This window comes from Nomascus leucogenys, chromosome 19 (genome assembly GCF_006542625.1).
Source record: "Nomascus leucogenys isolate Asia chromosome 19, Asia_NLE_v1, whole genome shotgun sequence".
In the NCBI taxonomy this organism is placed as follows: domain Eukaryota; kingdom Metazoa; phylum Chordata; class Mammalia; order Primates; family Hylobatidae; genus Nomascus; species Nomascus leucogenys.
The window spans coordinates 20,237,415-20,264,407 of record NC_044399.1 but is presented as its reverse complement, the minus strand read 5'-3'; the positions used below and the strand labels follow the sequence as shown (position 1 = coordinate 20,264,407).

The 26,993-nt window shown below is 37.3% G+C and overlaps 1 protein-coding gene across 5 annotated transcripts in view; it reads left to right on the top strand.

Annotated features, from left to right (window-relative positions):
• LDAH (lipid droplet associated hydrolase) overlaps window positions 1–26,993 on the top strand; it is a 132,027-nt gene that overhangs the window by 88,787 nt on the left and 16,247 nt on the right. For 4 of the 5 annotated variants that reach the window (XR_004026994.1, XR_004026993.1, XM_030799862.1 and 1 more), the window contains exon 6: window positions 25,339–25,421. Coding sequence is in view for 2 of the 5 variants with exons in the window: in XM_030799862.1 (XP_030655722.1) it covers window positions 25,339–25,421 (83 nt within the window). In the remaining 3 variants the exon portion in view is untranslated. Of the gene's footprint in view, window positions 1–25,338; window positions 25,422–26,993 lie in introns of those variants that run through there. The other variant, XM_030799864.1, reaches the window with a different exon arrangement.

The following is a 26,993-nucleotide window of genomic DNA, read 5'->3' as shown; positions in this document are numbered from 1 at the left end:
TTTATTTTAAAGGGAGTTTTAAAATGTTTGGCATTTCACCAGTATTAATGGGCTTACTAATGACTATTCTCCCCAGCCACCCCCCATCATGGAGCTGAATCTACCAAAGCCTTTTCCTAACTTGTCAAACCTTTTCATGAGTACTTTAAGAAATTGATTTTTCCTTGTCAACATGGTGGTATATTTTGGACATGTAGAATCTGTCAGACCTTTTAAATAAGATCAGAGTGACTAGAAGTAGTATCTCAGTCACCATAGACCAAGAGTAAAAATCACATATATATTGTGGTATATACACCCACAATGGTTGATTTCCTACCTCCCAAATTCACCTGTCCTAATGAAACCATGCCCATCTCCTGTAATTCCCCTTGCTTCGGTACCAACAAGTCCCTCTCCTCAATAATGGCAAAGCCAAACAAACTGGGGCATTCTAATATGAATCATACTAGTGGTACTAGGCTACGTACCACCAAAACAGCAGGACAACTTGGCTTGCCACCTTGCAGTTCTACTTGAGAAAACTATTTATGCATCACCTTCCATTTTATGATTAGTTGTGGTTTAAATTGCCTCTACATTGTCTCTGGCTGTTATAACTAGTGTGTATGTGGCCTAGTTTCTGGCTAGTCCCAACAGGAGCTGTTAGACTTGTACTCTGGCCTTCAATTATTCATCTCACTTTTATACCAGTACCTGCCAGCTTGGCTTACCAGTGTCAGTGTGTTTCAGCCTCTAGTTCTGGCCTCCATCATGATGTCAGCTCTTGGACCACTTCCTCCCCACCCCGCTTTCCAAAACACAAACTGAGTAACCTTCTCTGTCAGTCTCTTCCCATTTATTTCACTTAACAACCCTTCCTTACTGATAGCTGCTGTGAGCTAACTGTTCAGATAAGCATTGGAGAGAATAATGAATGAAATATAGTTCCTGCCCTTAAGTTACTTACAGTGGGATAGAAGAGAAAAAAATTGAAGAATTTTAATATATCATAGTAAGGGCGATCATAAATCAGATACGAGGTATGAATGGTAATGAGAAAGGAGAGATGAGTTCTATTAATACCTAGGTAAGTAACAGAGGACAAGATGAACGAATTTGGACTTGAAGATGAGTTGGGATTTTTCCAGACAGACAAAATGGCACCAGGATAGGCAATTAGAAGGCAGCCTTCTGTTATGGATTATGTGTACTTGGAGAGTTGGGTGATAACATTTGACCCGTGAGATGAATGCCCTATTGGTCTTCTAGCTTTAGCCCTCACTAGGCTATTTCAAACCTTTTAGCCGGCCTAAGTTAAAGTTGTATAGTAATATTTGGACATTAAGCAAATCTTAGAAAATAATGTTAGTAAATAACGTTAGACTCTTCAATTAGTCTTTTTTATACCTGTGTTTAGATTTGTAATGGAGCAAAAGTAAAGAATTAACATTCTTCCAAATCATTCTCTTTCCTTCATGTTTTTGTTTCCATTACTACTGCTACTAGACATTTCCTTCACTGTAGTGCTTGAAATTCTGAGTTCTGCTGGATTTCCAGGAATGCTGTTGACAGTCATTGCCAAGAGAAATGTGTTTTCCACTTAGGAAATTACACTTCTATTTGGTATTATTATTTCTGACCACTATGTTGTATTATGAGCATTTCTGAGGAATGACAAAGATGGCTTCCTTGGAGCAATTACTGGAAAAGAAGCTGGTGTTGTATTAAACAAAAATATATGCTTAGATAGGAAATTACCAAGAAATAAATAAGGGTAGGAACAAAGGTGGGATGGAGTACATTCCCTGATGAAAAAATTTACTTTCAGAAAATAGGACTCCTTACAAATTATTTGAATTTTTAAGTTGTTTTTAAATTTAAGAATAACAAAAAAGTACCTAAAACATAAATGTATCCCCTCATGAATTATCACAAAACAAACTTCTATTAACTGCCACCCACTCAAGAATCACCATTGCCCGAGCTCAGAAGACCCCCTTATGTTTCTGCCCATCTCGCTTACTCCATTTTCCCAAATGTAACTACTACTAACATCTAGATGTACCTGGTTTTGGACTTTAAATAACCGGAATTATATAATGTATACTTGTTTGTGTCTGACTTCTCTCAGTCAACATTGTATGTTGCATGCAACTTTAATTATTTCATTTTTATTACTAAATACTTTTCCACTGGATGAATGCACTACCGTGTATTTATTTATTCTATGATTGATGAATACTTGGGCTGTTTCCAATGTGGTACTACTAAAAATAATACTGTCAAGAGCATTTTTATGCTTGCCTTTCAGTGAACTTATGCACACATTTCTCTTGGGTCCATCCAGAGAGGAAATGCAGAGGTCATATGGTATGCATATGTTTAGCTTCAGAAGACAATACTAAATGGTTTCCAAAGTGGTCGTACCAATGTGTACTCCCACCAGCGATATATGAGTTTATGTTGCTTCATTTGCTCACCAACACTTGGTATTGTCTGTATTTTTTGTTTTTGCTATGTTTTGTAATTTGGGTCAATCTAGTAGGTATATAGTGCCATCTGATTGTGTTAAGGTTTTTTAAAAAATATTTTGAGATTTTTTTTCATTGATTACATAATAGTTGTACATACTTTAGGGTACATGTGACATTTGAATACCTGTATACACTGTGTTATGATCAGATTAGGATAAATGGGGTATCCATCACTTCAAATATTTATCTTGGTTTTGAGAACATTACAATTCTTCTCTTCTAGCTATTTTGAAATATACAATTACTATAATTTTCCCACTGCATTATCAAATACAGGAACTTATTTCTTATATCTGATTCTGTTTTTGTACCCCTTAACCAATTTCTCTCATCTGTTCCACCCCACTTCCTTTCTAAGCCTCTGGTAGTGACCATTCTACTGTCTACCCCTGTGAGATTCACTTTTTTTTTTTTTTTTTTTTTTTTTTCAGACTGAGTCTCATTCTGTTGCCCAGGCTGGAGTAGAGTGGCGCAATCTTGGCTCACTGCAAACTCTGCCTCCCGGGTTTAAGCAATTCTCCTCTCTCCCAGCTTCCCCTGCCAGTAGCCAGGATTGCAGGCACACACCACCATGCTCAGCTAATTTTTGCATTTTTGGTAGAGACAGGGTTTCACCATGTTGGCCAGGCTGGTCTTGAACTCCTGACCTCAGGTGATCCGCCCCCCTTGGCCTCCCAAAGTGCTGGGATTACAGGCGTGAGCCACCACGCCCAGCCATAAGATTCACTTTTTAGCTCCCACATAGGAATGAGAACATGTAATATTTGTCTTTCTGTGCCTGGTTTTCACTTAACATAATAACCTCCAATCCCATCCATTTTTCTGCAAATGACAGGATTTCATTCTTTTTATGGCTGAATAATATTCCATTATGTGTATATACCACATTTTCTTTTTTCATTCACCAACTGATGGACATTTATATTCAGTAGTATCTTGGGTACTGTGAACAGTGCTGCAATGAACATGGGAATGCAGATATCTCTTTGATACACTGATTTCCTTTCTTTTGGATATAGACCCATCAGTGGGATTGCTGAACTGAACTATGTGATAGTTCTAGTTTTAGTTTTTTGAGGAAACTCTAAAGTGTTTTCCATAATGGCTGCACTACTTTACATTCCCAACAGTTTACAGGTATTCCCCTTTCTCTGCATCCTCACCAACATTTGTTATTTTTTGTCTTTTTCTTGATAGCCACTCTAACTGGGGTGAGATGACACCTAATTGTGGGTTTTTTTGTTTGTTGGTTGGTTTGTTTTTAATGTTTTATTTCCATAGATTTTGGGGAACAGGTGGTATTTGGTTACATGAGTAAGTTCTTTAGTGGTGATTTGTGAGATTTTGGTCCACCCATCACCCAAGCAGTATACAGTGAACTTAATTTGTAGTCTTAGTTTTGATTTGCATTTTCCTGATAGTGATGCTGAGCATTTTTTATGTACTTGTTGGCCATTTGTATGTCTTCCTTTGAGAAATGTCTATTCAGGTCTTTGGTACATGTTTTATTCAGATTATTTGTCATCATGCTATTGAGTTGTTTGAGTTCCTTAAATATCCTGGTTATTAATCCCTTGTCAGATGGATAGTTTGCAAATATTTTCTCCCATGCTGTAGACTGTTTCTTCACTATATTGATTGTTTACTTTTCTATGTGTAGCTTTTTAGCTTGGTGTAATTCCATTTGTCTATTTTTCGCTTTTGTTGCCTGTGTTTTTGAGGTCTTACCCGAAAAAAATCTTTCCCCAGACCAATGTCCTGTAGCATTCCCCCTAATGTTTTCTTTTAGTAGTTTCATGTCTTATTTAAGACTTTAATCCATTTGAGTTGATTTTTGTATATGGTAAAAGGATCCATCTAGCTTCATTCTTCTGCATATGGATATCTAGTTTCAATAATGTTTATTAGAGAGACTATCCTTTCCCCAATGTGTGTTCTTAGTGCCTTTGTTGAAAACAAGTTGGCTGTAAGTATACTGATTTATTTCTGAGTTCTCTATTACATTCCATTGGTCTGTGTCTGCTTTTATGCCAGTATCATGTTGATTTAATTACTATAGCTTTGTAGCATGATTTAAAGTCAGGTAGTATGATGCTTCCGGCTTGGTTTTTTTTTTTTTTTCCCCCTTTCCTCAGGATTCCTTGGCAATTCGGCATCTTTTGGGATTCCATACAAATTTTAGGATTGTTTTTTCCATTTCTGTAAAGCATGTCATTAGTATTTTGATAGAAATTGCATTGAATCTGTAGATTGCTTTGGGTCATATAACATTTCAACAATATTAACCCTTCCAATCCATGAGCATGGGATATCTTTTCCTTTGTGTGTGTGTCCTTTCCATTTCTTTCATCAGTGTTTTATAGTTTTCCTTATAAAGAAAAACTTCTTTTGTTAAATTTATTCCTAGGTTTTTTTTAGTAGCTATTGTAAATAGGATTGCTTTCTTGATTACTTTTTCAGATTGATCACTGTAAACATATATAAACACTGCTGATTTTTTTATGTTGATTTTGTATCCTGCAACTTTACTATCTTTATCAGTTCTGAGAGTTTTTTGATGGAGTCTTTAGGTTTTACTAAATAAAAGATCATGTCATCTGCAAACAAGGTTAATTTGACTTCTTCCTTTCCAATTTGGATACTCTTTGTTTCTTTCTCTTGCCTAATTGCTCTATCTAGGACTTCCAATATTATGTTGAGTTGAAGTGGTGAAAATGGGCATCTTGTCTTGTTAGATGTTAGTGGAAATACTTTGTTCACTGTTCAGTGTGATATTAGCTGTGAGTCTGTCATATATTGCCCTTATGGTATTGAGGTATGTTCTTTCTATACCCCGTTTGTTGAGAGTTTTTATTATGGAGGGATGTTGAATTTTATCAAACACTTTTCCAGCATGTATTGAAACAATCATATGGTTTCTGTTCTTGATCCTATTGATGTGATGTATCATGTTTATTGATTTGTGTATGCTGAACTATCCTTGCCTCCCTGGGATGAATTCCACATGATCATGGTGATCTTTTCAATGTGTTATTGAATTCAGTTTGCTAGTATTTTGTTGAGGATTTTTGCATTTATGCTCATCAGTTATATTGGCCTGTAGTTTTCTGTTATATTCTTGTCTGGTCTTGATATCATGGTAATGCTGGCCTCATAGAATGAGTTTGGAAATATTCCCTCTTCTTCAATTTTGTTAAAGTAGTTTGAGTAGAATTGGTATTAGTTCTTCTTCAGATGTTTGGTAGAATTCAGCAGTGTTTCCATCAGGTCCTGGGCTTTTCTTTCATGGGAGACTTCTTATTATTACTTAGATCTTCTTGCTCATTATTTGTCTGTTTTTCTATTTCTTTATGTTTTAATTTTAGTAGATTGTATTTTTCCAGGAATTTATCCATTACTTGTAGGTTTTCCAATTCATTGGCATGTAGCTGTTCATAGTAGTCTCTAGTGATCCTTTCTATTTTTGTGGTACCAGTTGTAATGTTTCCTTTTTTGTCTCTGATTTTACCTATTTGGGTTTTCCAGTGTGTTGGTATTGTCTATCTTAAAAAAAAAAATTTCGTTTTATTGATCTTTTGTGGTTTTTTAGTCTCCATTTTATTTATTTCTGTTCTGATCTTTATTATTTCTTTTATTCTACAAATTTTAGGTTTGGCTTGTTCTTGCTTTTCTAGTTCCTTGAAGCGTATCATTAGGTTATTTATTTGAAGTCTGTATTTTTTTGACATAGGCATTTATTGCTATAAACTTCCCCTTAGTACTACTTTTGCTGTATCCCATAGGTTCTGGTATATTGTGTTTCCATTTTCATTTGTTTTAAGAGTTTTTAAAAAATTTCTCTCATAATTTCTTCATTGACCCATTGGTCATTTGGGAGCATGTTGTTTAATTTCCATGTATTTGTACAGTTTTCAAAGTTCCTCTTTGCAAAGATTCTAGTTTTATTCCATTGTGGTCAGAAAATATACTTAATATGATTTCTGTTCTTTTAAATTTGTTGAGACTTTTTGGTGACCTAACATATGCCCTATGCTGGAGAATGTTCCATGCACTGATGAGAAAAATGTGTGTTCTGCAGTAGTTGGATAAAATGCTCGTAAATGTCTGTTAGGTCCATTTGGTCTAGAGTGTAGTTTAACTGCAATGTTTCTTTGTTAATTTTCTGCCTGGATAATCTATCTATTGCCAAAAGTGAGGTGCTGAAGTCCCTTACTATTACTGTATTGCAGTCTACCTCTCCCTTTATGTCTATTAATATTTGTTTTGTATATTTGGGTGTTCTGGTGTTAGGTACATATATATTTATTAATGTAATATCCTCTTGCTAAATTGATATCTTTATAATTATATAGTGGCCTTTTTTGTCTCTTTTTATAGTTTTTAACTTAAAGTCTATTTTATGTGCTACAAATATAGCTATGCCTGCTCTTTTTAAAGTTCCATTTGCATGGAGTATCTTTTTCCATCTCTTCACTTTTACTCTATGGTTATCTTTATAGGTGAGATAAGTTTCTTGTAGGCAGCATATATTTGGGTCTTGTTTTTTAATCCATTCAGCCATTCTATGTCTTAATTGGAGAATTCAGTTGATTTACATTCAATGTTATGATTGATAGGTAAGGACTGTCATTTTACTTGTTCTCTTGTTTTGTAACCTTGTTTTCCTTTCTTACTCTCTTTATTTGTGGTTGCGATTTTCTCTAGTAGTGTGTTTTAATTCATTGCTTTTGATTTTTATTATATTTTAGGTTTTTGCTTTGGGTTACTATGGTGCTTACAAAAACATTTTGTAGTTATAAGAAGTTATCTATAACTAATCTAATGTTTTTGTAAGCACTCCTGTAGTCCCAGCTAATTGAAGGCTAACGTGGGAAGATCTCTAGAGCCCAGCAGGTCAAGGCTGCAGTGATCTGTGATTGCGCCACTGCACTCCAGCTTAGGTGACAGAGTGAGACCTTGTCTCAAACACACACACACACACACGCACACACACTGATAGCAACCTAACTTTGATCACAAAAACAAGAGAAAAGAAACAAATAAAAAACATACACATTAACTCCATTCTCCCCCTACATTTTGAATTTCTGATGTTACCAAAAATAATAAAAGAATTTACTTTTAAATTTAATAATGTTTTCTTTTATAGAGGCAGAAAAGCATATAAATCAAAGATTGACCTGTTCTTGTGGTAGTCAATTTGTCTGTGAGTCCATTTGGCACTCTAGCATGTATCATATTGGAAGAGTTTCAGATTTTTATATTTACATTTCCATGATAACTAATGAGGGTGAGTACCTTTTCATAATTTGAGTAACGTCTGAAATTTCTGCTCTTGTCTATTGCCCATCTTGATGTTTGGTTGCCAGCCTTTTTCTTACTGGTTTGTAGAAATTTTAAGATAAATTCCAGGTACCAGTACCTTTGACATATGGCACATATCTTCTTCCACTCTGGATTGTCTCGTTAGTCTCTTAATATGGTCTTTTTGCTGGAAAAAAAATTCTAATTTTAATGTAATTTAACAATCTTCTGTGGGTACTGTTGTAGTGTCCTACTAAAGGAATCTTTTCCTACCCCAAAGTCATAAAATATTCTCCTATGTTATCTTCTAGAAATTTAATCCTTTTGCCTTTTACCTTTTGATCTACAGCCTACCTACAGTTGATTTTTATGTGAAGTTGAAGGTAGAAATCAAGTTTGTCTTTTCTTCTCCATAGGAATATCCAGTTGACCCATCATCATTTAGTGAAAAGACCATTTATTAATTTTTTCTTGCTGTGTAACAAATGAACACAAGTTTAGTGTCTTAAAACAACACCCTTTTATTAACTCACAGTATGTAGGTAAGGAGTTCATGCTGAAATCAAATTGTCAGCCAGGCTCTTCTTGTCTGGAAGCTCTGGGAAAAAAAAAAATCCAATTCTGAACTTGCTCAGATTGTTGGCAAGACATCCATTTTGTGTGGCTTTAGACTGAGGTCCATGTTTTCTTGCTGGCTGTCAGCCAGGGTGCTTCTCTACTCATATATATATATATACTTAAAGTTCTGGGATACATCTACACAACATGCAGGTTTGTTACGCAGGTATACATGTGCCATGTTGGTTTACTGCACCGATTAACTTGTCATTTACATTGGGAATTTCTCCAAATGCTATCCCTCCCCCAACCCCCACCCCACGACAGGCCCCAGTGTGTGATGTTCCCCTCCCTGCGTCCAAGTGTTCTCATTGTTCAATTCCCACCTATGAGTGAGAACATGCGGTGTTTGGTTTTCTGTCCTTGTGATAGTTTGCTCAGAATGATGGTTTCCAGCTTCATCCATGTCCCTGCAAAGGACATTAACTCATCCTTCTTTATGGATGCATAGTATTCCATGGTGTATATGTGCCACATTTTCTTAATCTAGTCTATCATTGATGGACATTTGGGTTAGTTCCAAGTCTTTGCTATTGTGAACAGTGCCACAATAAACATACATGTGCATGTGTCTTTATAGTAGCATGATTTATAATCCTTTGGGTATCTACCCAGTAACGGCTTCACTGGGTCAAATGGTACTTCTAGTTCTAGATCCTTGAGGAATCGCCACACTGTCTTCCACAATTGTTGAACTAATTTACACTCCAACAAACAGTGTAAAAGCATTCCAATTTCACCATATCCTCTCCAGCATCTGTTGTTTCCTGATTTTTAAATGATCACCATTCTAACTAGTGTGAGATGGTATCTCATTGTGGTTTTGATTTGCATTTCTCTGGTGACCAGTGATGATGAGCATTTTTTCATGTGTCTGTTGGCTGCATAAATGTCTTCTTTTGAGAGTGTCTGTTCATATCCTTTGCCCACTTTTTGATGGCATTGTTTTTTTGAAAATTTCTTTAAATTCTTTGTAGATTCTGGAAATTAGCCCTTTGTCAGATGGGTAGATTGCAAAAATTTTCTCTCATTCTGTAGGTTGCCTGTTCACTCTGCTGGTAGTTTCTTTTGCTGTGCAGAAACTCTTTAGTTTAATTAGATCCCATTTGTCTATTTTGGCTTTTGTTGCCATTGCTTTTGGTGTTTTAGTCATGAAGTCCTTGCCCATGCCTATGTCCTGAATGGTATTGCCTAGGTTTTCTTCTGAGGTTTCTATGGCTTCGGGTCTAACATTTAAATCTTTAATCATCTTGGATTAATTTTTGTATAAGGTGTGAGGAAGGGATCCAGTTTCAGCTTTCTACATATGGCTAGCCAGTTTTCTCAGCACCATTTATTAAATAGGGAATCCTTTCCCCATTTCTTTTGTCAGGTTTGTCAAAGATCAGATGACTGTAGATGTGTGGTGTTATTTCTGAGGGCTCTGTTCTATTCCATTGGTCTATATATCTGTTTTGGTACCAGTACTATGCTGTTTTGGTTACTGTAGCCTTGTAGTATAGCTTGAAGTCAGGTAGCATGATGCCTCCAGCTTTGTTCTTTTTGCTTAGGATTTTCTTGGCAATGCGGGCTCTTTTTCGGTTCCATATGAACTTTAAAGTAGTTTTTTCCAATTCTGTGAAGAAAATCATTGGTAGCTTGATGGGGATAGCATTGAATCTATACATTACCTTGGGCAGTATGGCCATTTTCATGATATAGATTCTTCCTATCCATGAGCATGGAATGTTCTTCCATTTGTTTGTGTCCTCTTGTTTCGTTGAGCAGTGGTTTGTAGTTCTCCTTGAAGAGGTCCTTCACATCCCTTTTAAATTGGATTCCTAGATATTTTATTCTCTTTGAAGCAATTGTGAATGGGAGTTCACTCATAATTTGACTCTCTGTTTGTCTGTTATTGATGATAGGAATGCTCATGATTTTTGCACATTTTGTATCCTGAGACCTTGCTGAAGTTGCTTGTCAGCTTTAGGAAATTTTGGGCTGAGACAATGGGGTTTTCTAAATATACAATCATGTCATCTGCAAACAGGGACAATTTGACTTCCTCTTTTCCTAATCGAATACCCTTTATTTCTTTCTCCTGCCTGATTGCCCTGGCCAGAACTTCCAACACTATGTTGAATAGGAGTGGTGAGAGAGGGCATCCCTGTCTTGTGCCGGTTTGCAAAGGCAATGATTCCAATTTTTGTCCATTCAGTGTGATACCGGCTGTGGGTTTGTCATAAGTAGCTCTTATTATTTTCAGATACGTTCCATCAATACCTAGTTTATTGAGAGTTTTTAGCATGAAGGGCTATTGAATTTTGTCAAAGGCCTTTTCTGCATCTAATGAGGTAATCATGTGGTTTTTGTCGTTGGTTCTGTTTATGGGATGGATTACATTTGTTGATTTGCATATGTTGAACCAGCCTTGCATCCCAGGGATGAAGCCAACTTGATGGTGGAGGATAAGCTTTTTGATGTACTGCTGGATTCGGTTTGCCGGTATTTTATTGAGGATTTTTGCACTGATGTTCATCAGCGATATTGGTCTAAAATTGTTTTTTTGTTGTGTCTCTGCCAGGCTTTTGTATCAGGATGATGCTGACCCCATAAAATGAGTTAGGGAGGATTCCCTCTTTTTCTATTGATTGGAATAGTTTCAGAAGGAATGGTACCAGCTCCTCTTTGTACCTCTGGTAGAATTCGGCTATGAATCTGTCTGGTCCTGGACTTTTTTTGGTTGGTAGACCATTGATTATTGCCTCAATTTCAGAGCCTGTTACTGGTCTATTCAGAGATTCCACTTCTTCCTGGTTTAGTCTTGGGAAGATGTATGTGTCCAGGAATTTATCCATTCCTTCTAGATTTTCTAGTTTATTTGCGTCGAAGTGTTTATAGTATTCTCTGATGGTAGATTGTATTTCTGTGAGATTGGTGGTGATATCCCCTTTATCATTTTTTATTGCATCAATTTGATTCTTCTCTCTTTTCTTCTTTATTAGTCTTGCTAGTGGTCTATCAATTTTGTTGATCTTTTCAAAAAACTGGCTTCTGGATTCATTGATTATTTGAAGGGTTTTTTGTGTCTCTACCTCCTTCAGTTCTGCTCTGATCTTAGTTATTTCTTGCCTTCTGCTAGCTGTTGAATTTGCTTGCTCTTGCTTCTCTAGTTCTTTTAATTGTGATATTAGGGTGTTGATTTTAGATCTTTCCTGCTTTCCTGTGTGGGTATTTAGTGCTACAAATTTCCCTCTGCACACTGCTTTAAATGTGTCCCAGAGATCCTGGTACATTGTGTCTTTGTTCTCATTGGTTTCAAAGAACATCTTTATTTCTGCCTTCATTTCATTATTTACCCCATAGTCATTCAGGAGCAGGTTGTTCAGTTTCCATGTAGTTGTGCAATTTTGACCAAGTTTCTTAATGCTGAGTTCTAATTTGATTGCCCTGTGGTCTGAGAGACAGTTTGTTGTGATTTCTGTTCTTTCACATTTGCTGAGGAGTGCTTTACTTCCAACTAAGGGGTCAATTTTGGAATAAGTGCCATGTGGTGCCGAGAAGAAGATATATTCTGTTGATTTGGGATGGAGAGTTCTGTCGGTGTCTATTAGGTCTGCTTGGTGCGGAGCTGAGTTCAAGTCCTGGATATACTTGTTAACCTTCTGGCTCGTCGATTTGTCTAATATTGACAGTGGGGTGTTAAAGTCTCCCATTATTATTTTATGGGAGTCTAAGTCTCTTTGTAGGTCTCTAAGGACTTCCTTTATGAATCTGGGTGCTCCTGTATTGGTTGCATATATATTTAGGATAGTTAGCTCTTCTTTTTGAATTGATCTGTTTACCATTATGTAATGGCCTTCTTTGTCTCTTTTGATCTTTGTTGGTTTAAAGTCTGTTTCATCTGAGATGAGGATTGCAATCCCTGCTTTTTTTTCTTCCCATTTGCTTGGTAGATCTTCCTCCATCCCTTTATTTTAAGCCTATGTGTGTCTCTGCACATGAGATGGGTCTCCTGAATACAGCACACTGATGGGTCTTGACTCTATCCAATTTGCCAGTCTGTGTCTTTTAATTGGGGCATTTAGTCCATTTACATTTAAGGTTAATATTGTTAGGTATGAATTTGATCCTGTCATTATGATGTTAGCTGGTTATTTTGCCCGTTACTTGATGCAGTTTCTTCATAGCATCGATGGTCTTTACAATTTGGCATATTTTTGCAGTGGCTGGTACTGGTTGTTTCTTTCCATGTTTAGTGCTTCCTTCAGGAGCTCTTGGAAGGCAGGCCTGGTGACAAAATCTCTCGGCATTTGCTTGTCTGTAAAGTATTTTATTTCTTCTTCACTTATGAAGCTAGTTTGGCTGGATATGAAATTCTGGGTTGAAAATTCTTTTCTTTAAGAATGTTGAATATTGGCCCCCACTCCCTTCTGACTTGTAGAGTTTCTGCTGAGAGATCCACTGTTAGTCTGATGGGCTTCCCTTTGTGGGTAAGCTGACCTTTCTCTCTGGCTGCCCTTAACATTTTTTCCTTCATTTCAACCTTGGTGAATCTGACAATTATGTGTCTTGGGGTTGCTCTTCTTGAGGAGTATCTGTGTGGTGTTCTCTGTATTTCCTGAATTTGAATGTTGGCCTACCTTGCTAGGTTGGGAAAGTTCTCCTGGATAATATCCTGACGACTGTTTTCCAACTTGGTTTCATTCTCCCTGTCACTTTCAGGTACACCGATCAAACATAGATTTGGTCTTTTCACATAGTCCCATATTTCTTGGAGGCTTTATTCATTTCTTTTTACTCTTTTTTTCTCTAAACTTCTCTTCTCACTTTATTTCATTAATTTGATCTTCAGTCACTGATACCCTTTCTTCCACTTGACCAAATCGGCTATTGAAGCTTGTGCATGCATCATGTAGTTCTTTTTTTTTTTTTTTTTTTTTTGAGACGGAGTCTCGCTCTGTCGCCCAGGCTGGAGTGCAGTAGCGCAGTCTCGGCTCACTGCAAGCTCCACCTCCTGGGTTCACGCCATTCTCCCGCCTCAGCCTCTCCAAGTAGCTGGGACTACAGGCGCCCGCCACCACGCCCGGCTAATTTTTTTGTATTTTTAGTAGAGATGGGGTTTCACCATGGTCTTGATCTCCTGACCTCGTGATCCGCCCGCCTCGGCCTCCCAAAGTGCTGGGATTACAAGCGTGAGCCACCGCGCCCGGCACATCACGTAGTTCTTGTGCCATGGTTTTCAGCTCCATCAGGTCATTTAAGGTCTTCTCTACACTGTTTATTCTAGTTAGCCATTCATCTAATCTTTTTTCAAAGTTTTTAGCTTCCTTGCAATAGGTTCGAACATCCTCCTTTAGCTCGGAGAAGTTTGTTATTACCGACCTTCAGAAGCCTACTTCTGTCAACTCATCAAAGTCATTCTCCGTCCAGCTTTGTTCCGTTGCTGGTGAGGAGCTGCAATCCTTTGGAGTAGAAGAGGCACTCTGGTTTTTAGAATTTTCAGCTTTTCTGCTATGGTTTCTCCCCATCTTTGTGGTTTTATCTACCTTCGATCTTTGATGTTGGTGACCTACAGATGGGGTTTTGGTGTGGATGTCCTTTTGGTTGATGTTGATGCTATTCCTTTCTGTTTCTTAGTTTTCCTTCTAACAGTCAGGTCTCTCAGCTGCAGGTCTGTCGGAGTTTGCTGGAGGTCCACTCCAGACCCTGTTTGCCTGGGTATCACCAGCGGAGGCTGCAGAACAGCAAATATTGCTGCCTGATCCTTCCTCTGGAAGCTTTGTCCCAGAGGGGCACCCACCTGTGTGAGGTGTCTGTTGGCCCCTACTGGGAGGTGTCTCCCAGTTAGGCTACATGGGGGTCAGGGACCCACTTGAGGAGGCAGTCTGTCCGTTCTCAGAGCTCATACGCCATGCTGGGAGAACCACTGCTCTCTTCAGAGCTGTCAGACAGGGACATTTAAGTCTGCAGAAGTTTCTGCTGCCTTGTGTTCAGCTATGCCCTGCCCTCAGAGATGGAGTCTGTAGAGGCAGGAAGCCTTGGCGCTGCAGTGGGCTCCACCCTGTTTGAGCTTTCCAGCCACTTTGTTTACCTACTCAAGCCTCAGCAATGGTGGACGCCCCTCCCCCTGCCGGGCTGCTGCCTTGCAGGTCAATCTCAGACTGCTGTGCTAGCAGTGAGCAAGGCTCTGTGGGCGTGGGACCCACCGAGCCAGGCGCCTGATGTAATCTTCTGGTGGGCTGTTTGCTAAGACCGTTGGAAAAGTGCAGTATTTGAGCAAGAGTCTCCCGTTTTTCCAGGTACAGTCTGTCACGGCTTCTCTTGGCTAGGAAAGGGAAATCCCCCAACCCCTTGTGCTTCCGGGGTAAGGCAATGCCCCGCCCTGCTTCGGCTCACCCTCCATGGGCTGCACCCACTGTCCAAGCAGTCCCAATGAGATGAACCACATACCTCAGTTGGAAATGCAGAAATCACCCGTCTTCTGTGTCAATCACGCTGGAAGCTGCAGACTGGAGCTGTTCCTATTCGGCCATCTTGGAACGGACCACTTCTCTACTCTTTTTTTTTTTTTGAGACGGAGTCTCGCTCTGTCACCCAGGCTGGAGCGCAGTGGCGCAATCTTGGCTCACTTCAAGCTCCACCTCCCGGGTTCACTCCATTCTCCTGCCTCAGCCTCCCAAGTAGCTGGGACTACAGGTGCCCACCACCACGCCCGGCTAATTTTTTGTATTTTTAGTAGAGACAGGGTTTCATCATGTTAGCCAGGATGGTCTCAATCTCCTGACCTTGTGATCCACCCATCTCGGCCTCCCAAAGTGCTGGGATTACAGGTGTGACACTTCTCTACTCTTTAAAGGCCACTCTCAGGTCCTTTCCATGTGAGCTCCATCTTCATACCTACTATGGTGCATTTAATCCTTCTAGTGCTCCAAATCTCTGACTTCCTTTCTGCAACCAACCAGAGAAAACTCAGATTTTAAAGGACACCTGAATAGGTTAGGCTGGGCCCGCTAGCATAATCCTCCCTTCTTAAAGTCAGCTCTGCCAGATAACATGACCTATCATAGGAGTAATATGTCATATTCACAGGGTCAAATATTTGAAAGACATCTTAGAATTCTGTTTACCACAAACCGTCTTTTTCCCACTGTTTTGAAGTGCTACCTATGCCAAAAACAAAATAGTCATATATATATGAGTGCCAACATGATGCTACAAGTGGAAAATTTCACACATGACTATATGTAATGGGTTGCAGTCAAAATTTTTTCATGCACAAAATTAAAAATATTGTGCAAAGTTACCTTCACGCTATGTGTATGAGGTGTATATAAAATATAAGTAAATTTTGTGTTTAGACTTGGGTCCCATTCCCAAAATATCTCATTATGTATATGCAAATATTTCCAAATCCAAAAAAATCCCAAATCCTAAACACTTTTCGTCCCAAGCATTTCAGATAAGGGATATTCAATCTGTACAAATGGTCAATAAGCATGTGAAAAGATGTTCAACATCATTAGTCATCAAGGAAATATAATCAAAACCACAATGAGATACTACTTCACTAGGATGGCTATAATAAAAAAGACAAACAATAACCAGTGTTGACAAGATGTGGAGAAACTGTAACCCTCATGTCTTGTCTATACATGTATATATATGTGTGTACATATATACACACATGTATATATATGTGTGTACATATATACACACATGTATATATATGTGTGTACATATATATACACATGTATATATATATGTGTGTACATATATATACACATGTATATATGTGTGTACATATATACACATGTATATATGTGTGTACATATATATACACATGTATATATGTGTGTACATATACACATGTATATATGTGTGTACATATATACGTATATATGTGTGTACATATATATACATGTGTATATATGTATGTATATATATACATGTGTATATATATATGACTATATATATATATACACACACATATATATAGTCTGGGGTGAGTCATATATAGTCATTTCTAGGAAGAGTTTATGTAGAATCAATATTTCTTCCTTAATTGTTCATTGAATTGACCAATGAAATCATCTTGGCCTGGGGTTTTCTTTGTGAAGAGATTTTAAATTACAAATTCCATTTCTTTATTATATGTAAGACTATTCAGGGTATCTGTTTCTTTTTGAGTAAGCTTAACATTTTTGTCTTTGTGCAGACTTTATCCATTTTGTCCAAGGTGTCTACATTCATGACATAAAGTTGTTCACAAAATTATGTGATTATCCTTTTGATATCTGGAATCTGCAGAGATGTCACTTCTCTCTTTCTTGATATTCATAATATCTTAATATCTTTTGTCTTCTCATATTTTTTTCCCTGATCAATCTGGCTAAAGACTTATCAGTTTGATTGTCTTATTGAAGAACCAGCTTTTAGTTCCATTTATTTTCTTGATTATTTTATTGGCTTCAATTTCATTAATTACTTTCATTAATTTCTGGTGTGAACTTTATTTCTTGCCTACTTCATAGTTAATTGCTCTTCTCTTTCTGGTTTCTTGCAATGGAAACTGAAATAATTGATTTTGTAATATAAGTTTTTAGTGTTACAAATTTCTAACTACTGCTTTGGCCCTGTCCCACGAAGTTTGATATGTTGGAGTGTGACTTGCTTCTTTCACTTAGCATGTTTTCAGGGTTTATTCATGTTTTAGCATGTGTCAGTGCTTCATTACTTTTTATTGATGAATACTATTTCATTGCATGACTTTACCATATTTTGTCTTTCCATTCATCAATTGATGGACATTCAGATTGTTTGCACTCTTTGGCTATTATGAATAATATTGCTGTAAACATTCATGTACAAGTTTTTTGTGGACTTATGTTTCTAATTCTCTTGTCTATAGGTGGAATTGCTGGGTAATATGGTAACTCTGTATTTAACATTTTAGGGAACTGCCAAACAGTTTTCCAAAGTTCCTGTACCAGTTTATAATTCTAACAACAAGACATGAGGGTTACAGTTTCTCCACATCTTGTCAACACTGGTTATTGTTTGTCTTTTTTATTATAGCCATCCTAGTGAAGTAGTATCTCATTGTGGTTTTGATTATATTTCCTTGATGACTAATGATGTTGAACATCTTTTCACCTGCTTATTGGCCATTTGTACAGATTGAATATCCCTTATCTGAAATGCTTGGGACGAGAAGTGTTTAGGATTTGGGATTTTTTTGGATTTGGAAATATTTGCATATACATAATGAGATATTTTGGGAATGGGACCCAAGTCTAAACACAAAATTTACTTATATTTTATATACACCTCATACACATAGCCTGAAGGTAACTTTGCACAATATTTTTAATTTTGTGCATGAAAAAAGTTTTGACTGCAACCCATTACATATAGTCATGTGTGAAATTTTCCACTTATAGCATCATGTTGGCACTCAAAATGTTGAATTTTGGAAGATTTCAGATTTTATGTTTTTACATTAGGGGTACTCAACCTGTATATCTTCTTTAGAAGATATTTAGAAATGTCCGTTGCAATCCTTTGCCCATTTTCAATCAGATTGTCTTTATTATTGATTTGTAAGAGTTCTTTATATATTATAGCTAGAGATCTTTATCAGACATATGATCTTTTCTCATTCTGTAGATTGTCTTTTTACTTTCTTGACGGTGTCCTTTAAAGCACAGAAAGTGTTAGTTTTGATTAAGTCCAATTTATTTATTTATTTTTGTCACTTGTGCTTTTGGTATCATAGTTACAAACCATTCTGTAATCTAAGGTCACAAAGATTTATTTCTCTTTCCTACTGAGAGTTTTATAGATTTAGTTGTTACATTTAGGGCTATGATCTATTCTGAATTTATTTTCTATATCATGTGAGGTAGTGATCCAGCTTCCTTCTTTTGCATATGTATATCCACTTGTCCAAGTTCCAGTTGTTGAATGTTTATTAATTTTATTATCCTTGTCATTTCTGCATCAGTTTTGACTGATCAGCTTTTCTCCTCATTTGGGTTGTATTTTCTTGCTTTGCATGCATGATAATTTTTTATTGGATAGCTTACATTCTGAATTTTACCTTGTCAGATGCTGGATATTTTTGTACTTCTATAAATATTATTGTGCTGTGTTATGGGACACAGTTTTGTTATTTGGAGATGGTTTGATACTTTCTGGTCTTGCTTCTAAGCTTTTAGTTGGTACCAGAATGGCATTTGGTTTAGGACTAATTTTACTCCACCACCAAGGCAAAAACCTCTCTGAGTTCTCTAGTTAGCAGTCCCCAACCTTTTTGGAACCAGGGGCCGGTTTTGTGGAAGACACTTTTTCCCTGGACCAGGCTGGGGGAATGGTTTGGGGATGATTCAAGCACATTACATTTATTGTGTACTTTATTTCCATTATTATTAAATGTTAATATATAATGAAATAATTATACAACTCACCATAATGTAGAAAAGTGGGAGGGAGCCCTGAGCTTCTTTTCCTGCAGCTAGACAATCCCAGCTGAGGGTGATGGGAGACAGTGACAGATGATCAGGCATTATATTATCATAAAGAGCACGCAACCTAGATCCCGTGCATGCGCAGTTCACAGTATGGTTTGCACTCCTCTGAGAATCTAATGCTGCCAGTGATCTGACAGGAGGTAGAGCTTAGGCAGTAATGCAAGAAATGGGGAATGCCTGTAAATACAGATAAAGCTTCACTTGCTTGCCTGCTGCTCACCTCCTGCCGTGTGACAGTACTTGTGCTGCTCTAATGGATGCATTGTTGGTTATGACGTTCTCTGGTGGACTGGTAGAAACAGTAACTATTCTCAATTCAGGGATTATTCCCTCTAATTCTTTCAGATGATTCCTTCCCCCAGCTTCTCAAAGTTTCTCATACAATTGTGCTGATCTGTACCTAGCTGAAATTCAGGGGGTCCCCTCTGCAGATCTCTGGAGCTTTCTCTCACTCACTACAGCTTTTTCCTTCTACAACTCTGCCCTACCAAAAACCACTGCAGTAGCCTCCCCAAACTATCACCTCTATCTCCTTGATTACAAATGCATTCTTTTAATCAGGTATGTTAACATGGCAAGCATGGAGACAACTGCCTTTGAAAGAAGAGTTACTTACAATTCTTGAGAGCAGGGGGCATTCCACACTAGGCAGGGCCTCATGGGGAAGCACCCAGTTGGGGAAGGAGGCAGAAGGAGCACAGGAGAGCATGGCCCAGAGCCTTCATTGTGGTCCCCATGGGAAGGAAGGGATGAGGCAGGTTAGGCAGCTGAGCAGGTTTAGTTAGGACTGGCTGGTATGAAAAATTCTGGTGGGCTTTGAGCTATAGGGGTAGTTCCTAGATGTCTTGTGTCCAGTCCTGAAATAATTTCCAGCAGGATTTAGAGTGATTTAGAGTATTTGGCTTGTTGTGTGAGAGTTTTCTAAAGGAGGTGGTTAGTGGGTATGGCCTTTGGATTGGTTGTTTGCATATGAAAGAAATGTTCACCGTGGAATCATTTGCTATCTCTAAGAATTAGCTAGTCATGGGAGGGGCAGCCTCTCTCGGACAAGCAAGGCCTCCAAGATGTCAAAGCATCATAAAATGAAGACAATAAAAAACAATTAATGCACTTATCAACTGAGGGAGATTACCAAGCTCTGCTTGTACTTCTCCTTTTTGCACTGTAGCCTGAAAACTTTTCAAATGATAAGCTGAGACAATCATAAGATTCCTCTCATTCGTTTCTCTTTTCTCAGGGATTGCTGTCTTTTTGTTGCTCAATATCCAGTGTCTTGAAAACTTTTTTCTTCATGTATTTTATCTTTTTTTTTTTTTAGTTGTTTCAGGATTTTAGGTAGGAGGGTAAATCCAGTCCCTCTTACTCCATCTTATTCCGAAGTAGAACTATGGGAGATCATTTCCATTTGAAATTAAAATTCAGTTGAGATTTTTGGGAACCAATAACAGTTTAAACAGGTTTGGCTTCTATATTGATAATTCAGCAGTCTTTATTAACAGATTGGAGTGTTAGAGCAAGGTAGCGAAAAGACAGAGCATCTAAGCCAAGACAAAGGATGGGTGGGAAGACTTCAAGTAGACAGAATGCCATGAACAAAATGGTTGAGGATGCAAATTTTATGTGTTTAGAGGATAAGTAGCTCACATTCACTGGAAAGCATGAGTCTTCAAATGGAGCCAAGTTTCAACATAGGTTGGGATCAGATTTTGTAGAGAAGGCTAATGGGAGTTATAAAGAAAATGAGAATTTCTCTTTCCATAAAATCTGTCTTCTCCTCATGGTGTTCCCCAAACTTTTTTTTCTCCTAAGCCCTCACTAATATTCATTTTTCATTCCTTCACCTTCTCCTAATATCTAATCCATTTCTTAGCTCTGTAAGGTCAGCCTTATTTGTAGCTCTAGAACTTCACTGTTCAGTAAGGTAGACATTAGCCGTATGTGGCTATTTAAATGTAAATGAATTAAATCAAATTGAAATTTCAGTTCCTTATTGTCCTGGCCACATTTCAAGTGTTCAAGAGGCACATCTAGCCAAGGGCCTTTGTATTGGTTGGATAGCACAGGGAACATTTCCACCATCACAGGAAGTTATATTGCATAGCACTACTCTAGAATGTGCTCAGAGGCAAAATTTTAAATTTCATATGCAGTATAACTATGTGAAAACTAAGACGTAACAATAAAATTTTAAAGATTTAAATGAAGTCATCAAAATAGTAATATTGATTATTTTTCACTAAGCTCTTGCTAATCATTTCTTCTACTCATATAATTTCTGTGTTTTATATACAGAGCACATGTTTATAGTAGGAAAAATTATGTCTTTGATCATTTATTCTTTTTCATACTATAAGCACTTTAAGCCTCATTCTTTCCCCACTAGACAATATAATAGTATTTTAACTAGTCTCTTAGAAAATAATACAAATTGAAAAAGAGAAGGGCTATAGAAGAAAAATGACTTAGAGGATTAGTCTAAGAGAGCCAACACCCTACTAGTAGGAGTTCCAGAAAGAGGGGATGGAGAAAACAGGGGAAGAAATTACCAAAGAAATAATAAAAGAAAATTTTCCAGAAAGAAAGTTGGTAAGTCCAAACAGTGAATGGGTCTGCTGGATTTCCAGTCTAATTAAGGAACAGAAGACTTGTATTAGGGCATATTCCTATGAAACTTCAGGATTCTAGAGCTAAGACAGCTGAGTTTGAGGATAAGGAGATGGGATAGGGGCAGGGCAAAGGGAAGTAGTCACATTCCAAGAAACTAAAATTGAAATCATTAACCTTGGATGCTGGAAGATAATAAACTGGAGGGTAAGCCCCTTTCAGCTTAAAATTCTATGTACAGCCAAACTATGTGATTCATGTGGGAAAAGAAACAAAAATTAGACATGTAAACATTTATAAAAATTCCTGTGTCTTTTTATTAGTTACTGGAAAATGTACTTCAGTAAAGTAAGGGAATAAACCAAGAATGAGAAAGTCATGAACAGAATCCATAAAACAGGGAATCCAGTCCAGAGAAGTGGCAAAGGGAAGTCCAAGGATGACAGCTATGCAGCAGGCCTGGAGAGTGACCCATCCAAGATTGGATCAAAAGAATGGAAAGCTCTGTGGGGGGAGGAACAGAATAAATGAATTATTGGATGTGTTTGCACATTTGGGAATAAAATCTGATGCATTTTTGAAGAAAGTAGAGAATTTTCATTGTCTACCCATGAAAAAAGAAAATCAAGTAAAGGCAAAAAATAATTCTAGGGAAGACAAAACGACGTACAAAGAAAGAAACTATAACCTATTTGAAAGGGAGGCAGGGAAGTGAGAGGAGAAGAAAGGACAGGCAGATCACCTGGGATTCCATCAACCAGAGATAATGTGTTGTTATTTTATTGTCTATCTTTTCAAATAAATCTGTACCATACACATAATGTATCTTTACAATAGTGGGATCATACTGTACTATTTCATGGTTTGCTTTTTGTCAGTTACTATTATTTTTAAATATGTATTTGACATTATATATTCTGCAGGATAATTTTTAATAGGTTATAGAATAATTAATTTAGTGAATAGACCATAATGTATTAATCAAATCTCTGTTGCTTTAATTTAGTTTGTCCTTATAAATTCCCTGAAATATAGTAAAACAAAGACAGCTCTGATTTTGGAACCAGGACTTAAGAGTCTTATAGTCCAGCTTCTTAGTGTATAACTGCGACTAAATATCCTGTCCTGATTTAGGAGATTAGGCCAAGAAAATGCAGAATATTTACTCCTGTATGTACTCATGCTAACATCACAGACAGGCAAGAATGATTAAAGTGCTACTTTTTAGGATTACATCATGGCTGTATTTAAGGGAGCATCTCCTACCCTATTCTCTGTCTAGAGTGCTGCTAACCCAAGTATCTGCATGGTCCATTTTCTCATTTCATTCAAGTTCTTCTCTGTTCACACATCCCCTTATCAGGGAGGTCTTTTCAGTGAACTTTACATAAAATAGGCCACTTCTGTCACTGCACAGACTTATCTCCTAAGCTGATTTTATTTTTCTCCATAGCACTTTCTCACCACCTATCATCCCAACACTAAAATATAAGCTTAAGAACAGTTTTTCTGTCTTGTTTGTTGCTCCATCTCCGGCGCCTAAAATAATGTCTGGCATAAAGTAAGTAGGTGCTCAGTCATCTTTGAATGAGCAAACAAATGAATGAGTTAATTAACTGGGACTTAGAAAACAATAGGAACAACCCAAGAAGGCAGTGAAGGGAAATTCTAAGTCGACAGTGGTCCAGATTAGAGCAAAAGGTCTAAGGGTCCTGGAAAGGAGGTCTCCAGGAAGAATTGACTCAGAAAAATATTGAGTAGAGTTAGAGGGAAAAAAAGGTAACTGTAACAAAAACAAATGTTGGAGGACAGAGACTTGTAAGAATGGAAGTGTGGTTCTACATACCAGTTGGCTCAGCAGTGAACAATATTTAGAAGTAAAGGTGTAAGTATATTATTTAAGTAAGAATAGAATAATTCAAAATAAGATATAAACATGTTGAGAAGATGGCAGGAAGGAATGGTAGGGCCGTAAAAGTAAGCTAAATCCTAATCTCTAATAGCAACTCAGCAAGGGTAATGAATAAGTTATCAAGAAATGACAAAATGATCGTAAGTGTTTAGAGGTTGGAAGATAACTGGTGGAAGGACAGCTAAAAGAGTTCAGAGAGGCTTCCTCTAGGAAACGGGTCTAGAAATAGGAAATGATGGAAAAGGAAACTATGGTTTGGCACTACAACCATTTCTGTGATATTTGATATGAAACTATATATGTGTGTGTGTGTGTGTGTGTGTTACCTTGATAAAACTTTAAACAAGGAAAGCAGAGGCAAAATGTAAAAATTAATAATCTGGGAGCTGGGTGCGGTGGCTCATGCCTGTAATCCCAGCACTTTGAGAGGCCAAGGCAGGTGGATCTTCTGAGGTCAGGAGTTCAAGACCAGCCTGACCAACATGGTGAAACCCTGTCTCTACTAAAAATACAAAATTAGCTGAGCATGGTGGTGCGTGCCTGTAATCCCAGCTACTCTGGAGGCTGAGGCAGGAGAATTGCATGAACCCGGGAGGTGGAGGTTGCAGTGAGCCACGATCGTGCCATTGCACTCCAGCCCGGGCAACAGAACAAAACTCCATCTCAAAAAATAATAATAATCTGGAACTAAAATTCCAGATGGTTGAAGCCACAGGGATGGAGGCAGGATGGCAGGATGGGAGGAAGGCATGGGGAAAGTGCAAGTATGCTAAGGTCATGCCTTGTTTAGATGAGTAATTCCAGACAGCAAGAGAAAATAAAAAGTAAGTTTGCAGTTTTTAGGTAAGGCTAACCACTAGATAAATAAAAATGGAATTTATACTTTCAGATTGTTAATGAAGAGAAATTTGTTAAATCCTGGGTGGGGAGGAAAATTCATCATTCACACTAAAGATAAGAGTCATAAATAACAAGAAAGCATAGGGTATATAAAGCAAGATGACTGGAGTCAGACCAAATAGCTTTGATCTCAATATATGTGAATATGTTTAGTCCCTCTATTTAAGAAACAGAGACTTTAAAACTGCATTTTTAAAGAAGTCCACTTACATAATTTCAAGAGACATACTTGAAACAAAATGACAAAAGATTGAAAATGAAGTGAAGGACAGATGCTGGCAAAAAAGAAAACAAGGTAAGAATAATAATACCAGCCAAAATGGAATTGAAGTTACAAAGCATTGAATGAAAATTTTCTTACCAGTACAAGAAAGCCACATAAACTCATGTTATCTCTGGCTGTCTTCCTCTTTCCTAGGTATTTGACATCTTGAAAGTGAGCATCACTTTGCTTATTTTGCAGCCAGTATAATGGGACTAACCCTTATTGAAAACTCCTGGAGATCTTTAAACGTATTTTTAAAAATAAATAATCCTTTTAGTTGTTTCCTTTTAAAAAAAAAAAAAAGCCAGTATATTTTCATGTTAGTAACTGTTTGCATTTTCTTGGTATACATGATTTATTGGTAACAATTTGTACTTCTAAGCCTTAAATCAAAATAGCACATATTGGTCTGGTAAAATTGCACACATCATCTGCTGTGGTATCTGACATTGGGCTGTGGAACTGTTAAACTTTCGCTATGGAGAAGCCAGATGAGGTTGGAAGAAGTTTCTTTTAAATGAAGTGCTCTTGTTTCCAGAGACTGTGTGCATGTTGCCTGACTCACCTTCCTCTGTTGGCCTCACCAGTATCTCTCATCGGATAGCACGTGCCAAAAGAAAGGAGGAACATGAATTTACTAAAATTAATTTGAAATTTGTGTTTGTTCTATATATTCTAAATGTTTGACTTTTTATTTTTTAAATGTAGCTAATGCTGCCTACCTTGGGGGCCAAGAAATGATGGAGGTGGTGAAGAGAGATGACGAAACCATAAAGGAGCATTTATGTAAGGTAATCACTTTAGTGCTGCAAGGCGATAGATAATAAGTAGATGGGCAGAGATACTTACTGAGGGCAAAGGACTAGAACTAGTTAGAATCTGTAAGACTTTAAGGGTTGGTAGAATGACATAGAGTTCTACTTCCAGTTAAAATTGAAATAATCCTTGAAAGTTGTGTAGAGAGTAGTAAAGCTAATTGCATAATAACTTGCTTTTTTATCACCTGTTTTTGTTGAATTAATTTTGGAATCAATACTTTTCTATTTTGTCAATGCATTTTAGCCTCTCTAGGCCTTCTACTGAGAAAACTCCATAATATTTATAGAATAAATAATGTTGGAATATAAATGAAACAAAATACATTATGTGTTTTATGATCTCATGACTAGTGAGCCTTTCTTATTCTCTAATGTATTAGAGTAGGAATGTCCTGCTCTGACCCTAAGACCAGTTTTGTGAAATATTCAACATTTGGGAGTTATCCTGCAAATACTAGAAACTTGCACACACACATTTGGAAGCACCAATCTCTGAAACTGTAAGACTAGGGTTTAGTATATGTCTAAGGTCACCCTAGAATTTGGATGACTGTGGTACTCCTGTGGCATCATTTGTCTGGCTGTCCATTCTGAGTAGGACAGAACTGTACTAATATTATAGCCACTAGCCACATGTGGTTGTTCGTGGCTAGCCTTAATTGAGTTGTGCCATAAGTGTAAAACACACATTGGATTTCAAAAGTTTAGTTCCCCCAAAAGCAAAGTATTTCATTAATTTTTATATTGATTACCTGTTGAAATGATACTACCTTATAGTGGATTAAGTAAAACATATTATTAAAAGTAATTTCACCCATTCCTTTATACTTTTTTAAACATTGTAACTAGGATATTCTAAAATTGCATATGTACCTTGCTTTATACTTCTGTTGGACAGCATTAGTCTTAAACTTTACAATTGGTGCTGAACTATGATACCTGCTGAAATGATCCCTGCTGAATGGCAAACTCTCATAGGACTCAGGAGCAATCCACAAGTGAAATACGAGATAACCCACTGGACTTAGAATGTCTTTATAAACCTTGATACATTTGACTTAAACTTTTCTACATTGTTAATTCTTAATTCCATAACCTCCCAATACAATTATCTTAAAACAAGAAGTGTATATGTTCTTAAAATTTTTTTTTAGAATATTGAAAATATTCACCCAGAGAGGACTTTTGAAAATGCCAGTGTGTTTTTGTCTCATGGCCGTAGTGGTCATCGTATCTCTGAAATAGCAATTGGCTAGAGATTGAAATTTGGAAACCAGAAGGAAGCCCTCACTAGCCGAAGGGAGAGTGCTGGGGCCTCAGGAGGGCCCTCTCTCCAGGGCTTTCAGCTACTTCCAGTCATTGAGCAATGTGAAAATACAAGAAAAACAGTATTTTATTTTTCATTTAAACTATAAGTGAATCTGTTTCAAAAATGCATTTAAGTTCTTCCAGGTTGGGAGTTCATAAAAACAGCTCAACTCTCAGTTAATAATAAGACTGGCAGATGCTCACTTCCAAAATTCACACTTGCTGAACAACTAGACC